Below are 12,313 nucleotides of genomic sequence, written 5' to 3'. Positions count from 1 at the left end.
GTTAAGGCTTTTGATCACATACAGATTTGGCACTCATTTTGTTGATGCAATAAATTGTGACTGGTAATTTCATGTGATTTGATGGAAAATCCTTGTGTACACTATAAATTGAGTTTATCTGACTTTTTTAATGTTATATCTGGGACTTGCATGAATTTACAATGTCGTGGAATTATAAAATTAATCAATTTATGTCATAGATTGTGTTTATTTTGAGAATTTTTCAAATACCTGTGATTTTAATACATATAAATAGTAGCAGGAAAAAAAGTTGAATATAACATTATACAGTGTATTAAAAAAAGATAAAAGATTAAAAAAGATTAAAGATCAACTGCTAATGCTAATGACACTGAGAAATCAAAGAGCAAGGATCACAGGTATGATGCTGCTCAAATAAGAAAAACACACACACATGGACACACACACACACACACACACACACACACACACACACACACACACACGCGCACACACACACACACAGAGTCCCCTATTATACACTGACACGTAGTCCAGCATTCCTTCAGCAGAATTTATCAAAAGCACCTGGCTGAGTCCCATGGAGCTACCAATCACAACCCAGGGAAGCCACAGTAGCCACAGAGGTGACACGACTCTTTGTGAAGAGTCAGACAGCTACAAAGTCTTTTTTGCTTGTCTTGCTTATTGTTCACCTACCTCCACCTCAGCTGACACAGCAGCAATATGCTGATCACTCTGTTATATGCCCTCCTTGTGTCCTCTGTCATTGCAACAGAGAACGGTAAGTCATTTTACTATAAATATTGCATGGAATCTAATAATAATAATATGGTTCTCTTTGTACTAATTATGTATTGTGTACTCTCCTCCGCAATGTATTGTTCATGTGATATGTTTCGTTGCCTTTTTAGATAGTATGTACACAACTGAATTGATAATAGCAGTCAAGTCTGTAGATACACTCAGGATCCATGACTACAACACCAATAGACTTGTGATCCTATAACTTAATTTCTGAAGTAACTCTACTTCTGAACTATAATAATGTTGGTGATTTCTTAACTTCTTCTGGCGCAACTGTCAGGTCAAAATCTAATGACATCAGTCTCAGTCATAGTCTGTACTAAAATGTTTGATTGTAAAAGTAAACATGGTAATCACACCTGCTAAAGTGTAGTATGTGAGATTTTGATTATACGCACATAGATAAGTCAATTAAGGTAACCATGATTCAATTTACTAATCCTTTCATTTTTAATGACAGAGATCGTGACCTTCTGTCTCTGTCTTGAAAAAGATCAGTGGACCAACACAAGGGACAATAACTCAAATAAGTCCCATGCCTTAAAATACTGGATAGAATGAACATTTAGGGCCTCAAGGGGGTGGAGTGGTCCTCTTACTCTAAAATCACTAGCTGTCCAAAAAATTTGCAACTGGGCTCATTATACTGTCTATAATGTGAGAAAAGTAACCAGAAGAACTGTCTACAACAAAATTTACCATTAATAATAATTAGGTCTATGAGATGCTGCATCCTAGGCAACCAATTACAGTCTAAGGTTTAAGTCTGTTTTTTCCTGTGTAACAGGCCGTTGCAAGGGATGCTGCTTGTTTCACGGTTGCGATGCTCTGACCTCTCAGGGTTTATTTCAACAACTTGCTCACTCTATATTATCCCTTAATTACATCCTACCTGTGATAAATCTATGATATTTATTGTTAAAAATATTTTGTCAAAAAAAAAATATATAAGCCATTATTTTAGGAAGGTGACAATTTGTATTTAGGTAGTAACCAACATTTTTAAAATCCAATCACCCCGTATCATAGCTACATGTATGACGTTTTTAACAAATCAAACCATTTGGAAATCTGTCCAAAATTCGGAGATTAATTCTACTTTAAAATTGTGAAGTACCTCCTTCCTTCTTCCTTCGTTAGTTTACATGCGCCGCAGCCTCCACAGTCAATGCGGCGTCTTCGTATATATGTCCATAGCGAGGGCGCCGTCCTTTGGGTCCTTTCAGCCTGGGTGGTTGGGTGCTGTGCAGTTAGATGTGGAGCCTGCCTCTCTGCCTGGGCTGGAGTGGTCTTTGTTGCTGTGCTCCCATAGTCAACAGGCTGGGACCCCCCCTCATGTGGACGGGCCCCTCTGTTTGTTGTTTTTAATCCCTGTGAAGGACTTTGTGTTACTTCCACATGAAAAGTCTTAAATAAATAAAGTTTGATTTAATTAGTAAATTGAGCCCAGTGCTTAAATGTTTTCCTTTTGCACTTCATGTCTTTCTTTCGTAGACAGTCGCCCTCCCAGGCTGAACAACACCAAAGCTGCTGAGGCCTTCATTGACTCTGCTGAAGTTGTGGTCATTGGATTCCTGGAGGTCAGACAAGAAGAATGCATGCAAATAAAAAATGGCTCAATCATGTGCTCAAAAAAGCTTTGCAACATCTTTAAAACGAGCCCACAGGCACAGGCCCACAGGCTGTTTTACAGCTTAGTTAATTTGTCTGATCATGTGTAGTTAAGCATAACAAGCTAAGAGTGAGACTGTTAGGTTTCCAAAAATACAACACTTGTTTGTGTCCTGGTCTTGGTGATGCTGCTGTCATAAATAGTTTTTTGAAGAAGGATATATTTCCTGTGGCCACACCTTTGGCAATGCTGCTGCTGTGAGGACAGAGCATGGCTGGCTGTCCCACAGAGGCACGCTCTTGGCCAGAATTCTTGTGCGGGGGAAGATGGCAGACTCAACAGGAAATATGTATGTATCTGTAGACTTGTGGGATTGGCTCCATTGACTCTTTCATAAACAAGTGTAACTCAGGGAGGAAGTTCATGAGAGGAGAGTGGAAGAGACAGAAAGCACATAGTTGGACCATGATTCTCAAGGCAAAAAGAGACCAAAATACTGTTGCTGTGATTCATTGAGAATGAACACATATTACAGGCTGCAGAATGTGAAATTGAATTACCAGAACTCATGCAACAGTGTCTCAGAAACAGATATGGTTCACCTTCCTTTGAGTCATCCTCATTTCTCTTTTTTACTGATTTTATTCTGCCACCTGCACTTTCTAAATTCCTTTTCCTTTGGTTTTTATTCAAACTATAGTTTGACCATGATTTAGGTCACAAGAGCCATACACAATGTCAGAATAGTGATCAACACATTTTGACAATAAAGATAAAGATAAAATAAAGATGAGATTTAATATAACTATTAACTAAATACTGTATTTCAGGGAGAAGATAGTCATGGCTATAAGGAACTCATTGTAGCTGCAAAACGTGTGGATTCAGTCCCTGTAGCCATTTGCACTGTGAAGGAGGTGTGGGCAGACTACGGCCTGTCCTCGGACACCCTCACCCTCTTCAGAAAGGTATTCTACCCCATCATACCCAGCATGATTTTATCTGCTTATTTTAACTAACAAATGTTTTGGATACAATCAGTGTGGTGATGATGCCTGTAATGTGTTCCAGGCAGATAACCACCAGGAGAACCTTGTTCTTGCTGAGATTGAGAAGTTAGAAAGTGATGGTCTTGTCAACTTCATTACCATCAACGAGGTCCGATACATCACAGAGTACAACCAAGTGGTAGGTCCAGCATGTTGAAGACAAAGTAAAGGTATGAGATATGTAGAAGGCAAAGAACTTTTAGGAAGGTAAAAACAAGATGAGATCTTGCACACACACTAACACAGAGAAAAATGTCCTGTCAGGTGAAAGGTATGATAAAGGTGATCATGCCCAGTCAGAATGGCATTGCTCCCACCTTTTTTTTCCCATATACTCCATTCTCTCTCTTTTCTCTTTCTCTCAGACTGCAGTGGGTCTGTTCAATTCAGAGGTGAAGTCACACCTCCTGCTCTTTGCTAATAGGGGCAGTGAAGAATATACTGAGCTCAAGGAGCGATTGGGAGCTCTGGCCCCTGAGTTCACAGGCAAGGTGAGAACATTTATAACCTTAATTCACCTGACAAAGAACAGTTACATGTGGGTTTGTACAATTCATAGTAACATCACACTTTTCACAGTATTTGTCATTTATATTCTGCCACATATTCAAATGACATGATTTAATCTGTGGACTAATTAGGCTACTTTATGAAACTTTATGATGAAACTTTGTCTGCGTTCCAGTTCTTGTTCGTGCTGATTAATGGAGCCCTGCAGTCAAACTTTCGGTCACTTGAGTATTTTGGCCTCAAGTCACAGGATCTTCCGCGAGTTGGCATCTATGATGGGGACTCTGACATGAAGTGGCTCCTACCTGAAGGAGAAATTACTACAGATCGAGTTCGGGAGTTTTGCCAGTCCTTCCTGCGAGGCGAACTGAAGGTGAGCAGGCTTCCCTAACCTAAAATTAGTCACAGTTCATAAGAGTACATATTTATCCCAATTCTTAAGCTACTTTTTTTCTGCCATTTTAAACATAATTAAATCAGGTGCATTTCAGGTCAAATTTCAAGATGCACTTGATTGAAGAAAAATGTGTGTGTACATAAAACACTAAAAACAACACAGGAAGAGTCAGATGAAACCAAAATTGCAACTACGACTGGTCCACACCAGTTAAATACAAGCACTTATTTCTGTCACGCTAAAGTATATAAGTCACAGAAAAGACAGGAAATCTTACTCTGTGTATCCATTTCTTCTGTCAGAGCTTCGAGCTGGTCCTCTATGTGGTTTGTCTGAAACCATTCAGCCAGAAAGAAAGATCAGAGTTAGTGTCATCCCTAACCTGTAGCTCTAACAATTTAGATTAGTTTGGGTGGAAAGCTAGCACTTAATTCTCAGTGAGGGGAAAATATTTATAAGGTAGAAACAGTGTTAAATAGAAGAAAAAAAATAATTAACAAAAATAAATTAGAACGATATCTTCTTTAAAACCCTCCCTTTAGGTTTACTTCAGCTTCTCTTCCATCTTGCTGCTTATAACAGCCCTGCTTCCCTATACTTACTAATACAATCAGGGTCACCATGAAGAGACTTGAGTCAACTCTACAACTGTATGCTTCTCTTTATTGGTTTAGTATCTAAATGTTTAATTGTCAATTACTTTTGAAATTTCTGCACATGGTCACTTGAAAGATTTGCGTTACTAATTGTTTGTTTTTCCTTACCACTTTCCTTACTGCTTATAAATGGATACAGTTTTTTTCCCTCTGAAACTAAATACTAAAAACAAACTGAATGGCTCTTAATACACCGGTGCAGTTGATATATATATATATATATAAGTTCTTCCCTAAATTGAAACTATTCAGTTTTTCTCTAACTTCTGTGAAAACTAAATTGCCTTAAGATAAACACAATTTTTACATCTTTGTAGTGCTCCTGGCACTATATTGTCTGTTGTATTCTACTTATTTCACATTTACTTTTCAGGAGGTGAAGCAGGCCGGAGCAGAAACCAAAACAGAGCTCTAGGACTCAAAAAACACATGTAATTGTTATACATTCATTATACATTCATTAAAAAAAAAAAAAAAAAAAAAAAAAAAAAAGGAGCATTGGAAGTGCATTCTTTCTGCAGTGACAAGAAAGTCAAGTCAAAATGACTTTCTGACTTCTTGTGGAATTCCAGTTTAGATTTAGAATGTGTGTGCGTGAGTGCATATCATGTGTCTTAACTTTTTTACCCCTGTATATTATGTTTTGTCTGTTTACATGAGTGTGACCCTGTCTGTGGTATGGTTAGTGGACCACAGGTCACTGACCAGAAGCCAGTGATATGGCGGAGTTTGTTAGTCTGACCACTAATGTTATTATCAGTACCACAACAAACCGACCTCTAAGAGACTGACAGAAAGCAGACTGCAAAGACTGACTGAGGAAGTTAAGATACTCTAGAAAGTAGACGTTTCTCATATGATTCATTCTGAAATACCATGTGTGTGAATAACATGAAAAACTACCTTAACACAATATAAAGATGTCTGGTAATATAGAGGCAGAAAACACATAATAGAAAAAACAGGGCATCTGAATTCAAATGAACTTAACATTTGACTTGATGGCACATCAGGCTCTGTAAATATGAGATAGAAGGTAGAGTATTTAGTCATAAAGGCCCTAAAAGCCCTACAAAAACCTCCTAGACTGTAGACATCATGAGTGAAAAAGTCTGGTCTGGTCCCAGCAATATTCTCTCAAGCAAGAAGGGAATTTCAAGGCCCAGAATTGGATCAGTATAATTAGTGGTGTTTTACTGCCAAGTGGATACATCCGGTGGAATTGGGAAATTCTGGCAGGTGAACTTTTCTCACAGACCAGACGGAAATACACAGTGTGTTGAATGTTTCCTGCCACATGAGCTTGTTTACAGTAGCAACCGGGACGCTTGAGAGATCTGAATTTGAGCTTGTGGAGGTCGAAGGGCGACAGATATGTGTTTTTCAGTTTAATGAAAAAAGCTCTAAAATGAAAAACAATGTCGTGTTCTGTTCATTTGCTTATTAATTTAAATAGTTCATACTCTTCAATTTTAATTTTTATCATTTTTAAGTTAAATGTCAGTAATAAAGCTCTGGGTGCAGATGGGAAGTCCTTTCAAAAATTGCTATTTACTCTGATGTCAATTATTACACAGGGTAAGGTATCGTCAATTATTATTTTCTAATGCCCTTTTATGTTTTATGCAGGCATACAATCAAAGAGAATGTTTGTGTCATATACTGTAGTTATGCTGGAGATGATATGACCACATTATCTCCAGCAATTTAGCACAGTAACTCTTTAAGCTCTATAACTAAAATTGACCTCTAAATAAAACAAGTCTTTAATGAGTAAGCACTAAGTATACTGTGGGTAATAAGCAGAGCGGTAACACTTTCTATGAAGTTTGTATTTATAATGCCCTATGGATGCATTCATAATATTTTATAAGGTGTCTATAAAGCATTGTAATGCTCATTATTACCATCTATACGTATTCACAAGTCGTCATAACCAACTCCATGATGCATTATGACAACTGGTTATGAATGATTATAATTTTAATCTGAATAGTACATTATAAATATTTCAGTATCTCCTAGTCACTTGTTTATTTTATGATGCATCATAACTACTTTGCTTGGCTAAATGTGTATAGCAATGCATAATGAGTTTTGACTTCTACTATAGTCATTTATATCTGTAGCTATAAGTATATGTAATAAAGTTATGATATTGTATGCATCTCCCTACAGCACACAGTTATAAACAGCTGTTGGGTTTTAAAGGGGTTAATAAGGCCTTCAGCCTGTGTATAACCTTGGGAAGAATCAAGAAAAATGTTACTTACGCTATCTCACCATGTCAGGAGTTATCTTTTGCTTTGCTACAGCTTGCTCACAGACTAGGACACATCAAACCCTAGGTAGAATAAGGTCACTGTACGTCCCTGAAGTGGGGCTTTTGGTTCTTTCTACCCCTAAGGTGAACTGACTCTGAAATCAATATCTATTCTCTGTGTACCAAATAAATATCCAAAACGTGAGAAATTGTCGCGTGATTTGTGCGTAGGTGAACTGCCCTTTCCAAATGGTATAAAGATCCTGGGCTGAAGGAGAGGAAAGGTGAGTTTCTATGTGTAGCCAATTAGCTTTTTCTGGTTTCCAGCGTGTGAGATATTAGGGTTTGATGTGTCCTAGTCTGTGAGCAAGCTGTAGCAAAGCGAAAGACAACTCCTGATATGGTGAGATAGCGTAAGTAACATTTTTCTTGATTCTTCCCAAGGTTATACACAGGCTGAAGGCCTTATTAACCCCTTTAAAACCCAACATGATATTGCATAGCTGTTGTGCTGTAGGGAGATGTATACAATATTATAACTTTATTACATATACTTATAACTACAGATATAAAGGACTATAGTAAAGTCAAAACTCATTATGGATTGCTATACAGGAGATACAGGAGATACTGAAATATTTATAATGTACTATTAAGATTAAAATTATAATCATTCATAACCAGTTGTCATAATGCATCATGAAGTTGGTTATGACGACTTGTGAATACGTATAGATGTAATAATGAGCATTATAATGCTTTATAGACACCTTATAAAATATTAAGAATGCATCCATAGGGCATTATAAATACAACCTTCATAGAAAGTGTTACCAGCAGGGCTAACAAATGCGTAATACCAATGTAATAGTTAACACAGCAGCAAAAGGAATATCACCTACAATATACACAGTTGCATCCATTGCGGCTACACTATACTTCTTCAGTGCTCTCAGTGGTCAGTGGTTCATAACTAGTCTGGCTTTGGGACCCATCATCACGTCTTAATGACAAAAATTTTCGACTTCTCACATTTATTCAATAATTGAAAACACTCAGTGGTGTGTGTGTTTGGTGTTTTCATGCAAAATACATGAAATAAAAAATGTGCAACTACTGAGAAATGTATATAAAAACAACAACAAAAACTCAAATAACTCCTGAATATGAGCTTTGAACTCCCAGTACTGAGATGGCAGAAGCCTGCGATAGCATTGCCATACTGGGGCCTCATTCACTAAAGGAATTCCATGCTCCACTAGAAATGGTCTTTCTTTTATATTGTGCTTTTCAGTGCCAGTTGCACTGGGAGCAACTGGGTCGTAGTCAGTACGTTTACATGCACGTGAAAAAAAATAATTATTGCCTTAATCGGACTATAACAGGAGAACTTAAGTGCATGTAAACACATTACTCCGATTAAAATTAGTTCTCATTATCCGATTGTGACACCCAGATAATGTGATTGGTATAGGAGTTTTCAATCGGATAATACGTGTGTGCAGGCTCCACAACCACTGCACTGGCATGTGACCCCGGAACAAAAACGTCCAAGAAAGCCAATTGCACAAGAAGAAGGGGAACAGAGCTGCTAGAAGAACCGTCTGAGGGATAGCGCGGATCTTCCCTGGACCAGAAGTAGTACGAACATTACGTACAAGATTAAAAAATGTACTATTATCCATCTGGTTGTTGTTTGAAATGCCGGTCTGCCACATGAACAACTCTTGTTTATTATATTAAGTAATAGGTCAACCGGATATCGAGCTATATTAACGTGGTATTATCCCGCTGAAAAGACACATATCACCACCTAGTGTGGAGAAGGAGAACAGTTATTCGATCTTCTTGTGCTTCATGTAAACTGGGACAAGGACTGTAGTCAGAAAGTCAAATTTTGAGCACAGCTCGATTAAGTTCTACATGTAAACGCACTGAGTGTCTTGCTCAAGGATGCTTCGGCATATGGCACACTCCAGGGATTGAACTGCTAACAGCCCACTCTACCTACTGAGCCCCAATTTGGAATGAAATTCAGAATGTGTGAAAGTACAAAGAAATCTGGATTTAGCAAATGTGCAGACACGCACACGCTACACACATAATTGTTATGTTAAATCCCACTTGTTCTTAACTATCATGTTCGCGCAAAGTTTGGGTCCTTTGCATTCAGAAACACCTCCAATTGACCGTACATGGTATCCACAATCCCTTTAACAATGTGTGAAGGGATTTTTTTTACCCTCACCGAAATCATGGTGAAGAGGGCCAGTCCTACCTGTGTGCTCCGCCCTGGAGCCAGAAGCGGAGGAGCCAGGGGAGTTGGGGTTGAATCATTCTTGCAAAAATCAACAAGACCCCACCAAATTCATAAATGAAATAAAGGATCATCTCACCAACATCGCAAACATTTTATTGCAAATAAACAGTCACCGAAACAAATTGATGCATGCGCAGCGCAAATGTTAAATAAATAAAAAATGAAATTAGATCAAATTAAAATAAAGAACAATGAAATTTCTAACCTTCCAAAGATCAGGCAGATCTAAAATATTTGTATGATCCTCTCTCTAGTTTGAATTGAGTTTTTGAGGTTTACACTGAAGTGCGTTCTTCCAGCAACGTTTAATAGAGATGTATGTCACAATATTTTTGTAATGACTGAATTAAATCATTTCCCATTCATGTAACTGAATTCATTGGATGGTTTTATTGTGATGTGGGTGCAATCTGGCTCCAAATTATGTTTGGGAATCTGGCAATGACCTGAAATCCTTGTTTAAATTGGGTTTGTTTGTGATGGCTGTATGGGAACTGGATGTAAACTAAGACCAGAGAAATTATTTCATCCTACACTGCCTTCGTGATTTTGCTTAGTGTCAGCTGTGAAATGCCTCATATGTCTCCACACTTTCGCTGAAATGTTCCGGTGGCCAAACATCGCAGGGTGGACAGGAGCTGGATGTGCATTGGGATGGCTTTGGTGCGGTTTGCCTCTCGCTCCAACAAGAGCTTTAAATCGTGGCATAAATCTATCAGTATGTTTTTGAGGAAGCAGTATTGAACAGATCAGATTAATGTTCTTTTCTAAACTTGCTCCCTGCTGTAGGAGAACATCTGATTTCTCCCCTGAACCAGCATGAGGGGTTGGACAGTCCATAATGCACAAGACTGGTTTTGTTTCCTTTGCAGATTTCTGACACCATAAAACAAAGCCATAAAACAGGCTTTTAAGCACATTCCAATGCCAACAAACGAAGGATTTAAGACCTTTCTCATAGACCTGTTAATCCATATAGGTACTCCAAACAGACAAGAAGGACCAGACTTCTCCCGTTGAGATAAACATTATAAATAAATTAGAGCTGCAGGACCTCTGATTCCGCTGATTTGTATTTAGATTTGTATTCAGTGTCAAAACCCTGTTTTGAACATCTTTCTAGGCCATATAATGAAGAAGTTAGCCTTTGAATATTTTATTCATATTTTATTCGTATGGCTACCATGGAGCCATACTGCCATCCAGAGGCTAGTTGAAGAAAAATCTTTGGAATGTAATTATAACAAGCAATACTGTTATAGCTTTTTAATACGTTTATATTCTACAAAGCAAGACTGGTTGGTGTCAGCGTGTTCGTTAATTCCTCTGGAAAAACCACGACTTCTTGCTGTCAATTTAAGCTATCTATTCAAACATGTTTTGGAATATAGAAATTCATGAAATCTGTTCAGTTAACCTTGGCTAACGTCCCAGAAAAGGTTGATTTTCAGTAGTTTCACACTGTTATAATGGTTTCAACAAAAATAATATGATTGGTTGTCTACAGGTGGGGAGGAGTCGTGGTTTATTCTGAACTCTCCCATCATTGGTGGACGGGTCCTGACCCCTGGCCACTTAGGTCCTCCAATCCCCTGAGACAACGCCCTAGTCATTAAAGAAAGTCCTTCCTACCTGATCCTCACTTAGTGCGTTTACTTGCACGTGAAAAAAAATAATTATTGCCATTAGCAGAGTCTGAATATAATCTACCTGTCCTTCTTCTTGATATTAGTTAGTGTTGCTTACTGTTATTATTTAATTATTAATTTATAATAGCAATTTTAATATTATTATTAATTTAGTATGAATTAGGATATTGAGGAAAGTCGTAGGAATGAATGAATGTTTCTGATAATGTGTTTTCATGCTGACATGATGTTAACTGAGTGTTTGTTTTCATGTCTCTCTCATCCTACTTCTGAGTTTAACATTGTCAGAAGTACAACCATTATTTAATGCTCTTGAAATCAAAACACTGATATGTAAATCATCGTAAGGCCAGTAAGACCAGTTTTGCAACAAAGGGATACACCCTGCAGAGACGTGGTGATAAACTAGCACCTGGCCAGTCTTGGCTCAGTTCTCTTTCAAGTTGTTCTTTCTCCACCTCAGATTTTTCTTTCTTCGTATTCACACCAGGAAAGTCCGATAGTTCAATTGTTTGATCCGGACCTTTTAAAAAAAAGAAAAACTTGTTTTGGTTTGTATTCACATTGCATTTTTTGACAAGCGGACCAACATTGTAAACAAACCCATCTGTGTCCCATAGCTCAATCACTGGATAAAAATTATTGGTGGGATCTTTGGCAAAGTAGATAGAAGTAGTCTGAGCGGACTACTTGAATATCATTGTAGATTGTCCCGGCGTGTCTCTTTCCCACCTCCCGACCAACGCCTGGTGTTCCCATTCCCTGAAGAATATATCGCTCGTTTGGATTTGAGTGAGATCACAACATTTTTTCTAACTTTTTTGTTCCTGGTATACCAGTTAGCGATTGATCGCACTTTTTTTTTTTTTCTTATTTTTTGCGGACGAGACTTATTTTTCCTTTGGACACCTGCGGAGAATGGATTGGATGGCATTGGCAGCCGTGAAGTTAAACAAACTTAATATAATTTAAAGGACTTTTAAGAGTGAGTTGAATGGGGTAAATTTAAGATTTTTCATTAGATTGGGAATTAGCCAGAATTTACATGATGTAAAAAAGGACATTATT

General features: G+C 37.8%; 1 protein-coding gene across 1 annotated transcript; it reads left to right on the top strand.

The window, feature by feature from the left end:
• Window positions 1-565: 565 nt before the first annotated feature.
• Window positions 566-5,505, top strand: LOC125004264 (endoplasmic reticulum resident protein 27). The gene is made up of 7 exons (XM_047578753.1): window positions 566-766; window positions 2,284-2,369; window positions 3,232-3,369; window positions 3,473-3,589; window positions 3,816-3,941; window positions 4,136-4,333; window positions 5,387-5,505. The coding sequence occupies exons 1-7, from the start codon at window positions 709-711 to the stop codon at window positions 5,426-5,428; spliced, it is 765 nt and encodes a 254-aa protein (XP_047434709.1). The 5' UTR covers window positions 566-708; the 3' UTR covers window positions 5,429-5,505.
• The last annotated feature ends 6,808 nt before the right edge of the window (window positions 5,506-12,313 follow it).

Source organism: Mugil cephalus, chromosome 2, assembly GCF_022458985.1.
Source record: "Mugil cephalus isolate CIBA_MC_2020 chromosome 2, CIBA_Mcephalus_1.1, whole genome shotgun sequence".
In the NCBI taxonomy this organism is placed as follows: domain Eukaryota; kingdom Metazoa; phylum Chordata; class Actinopteri; order Mugiliformes; family Mugilidae; genus Mugil; species Mugil cephalus.
This window is presented reverse-complemented; position numbering and strand designations above follow the sequence as displayed.

Excerpts from the sequence above, each read along its gene's own strand:
- LOC125004264 (XM_047578753.1), top strand. The coding sequence starts at position 709 with ATGCTGATCACTCTGTTATATGCCCTCCTTGTGTCCTCTGTCATTGCA. Across the intron at positions 3,370-3,472 it reads CCCTCACCCTCTTCAGAAAG|GCAGATAACCACCAGGAGAA; the intron begins GTATTCTACCCC and ends AATGTGTTCCAG. Across the intron at positions 3,942-4,135 it reads CCCCTGAGTTCACAGGCAAG|TTCTTGTTCGTGCTGATTAA; the intron begins GTGAGAACATTT and ends TCTGCGTTCCAG.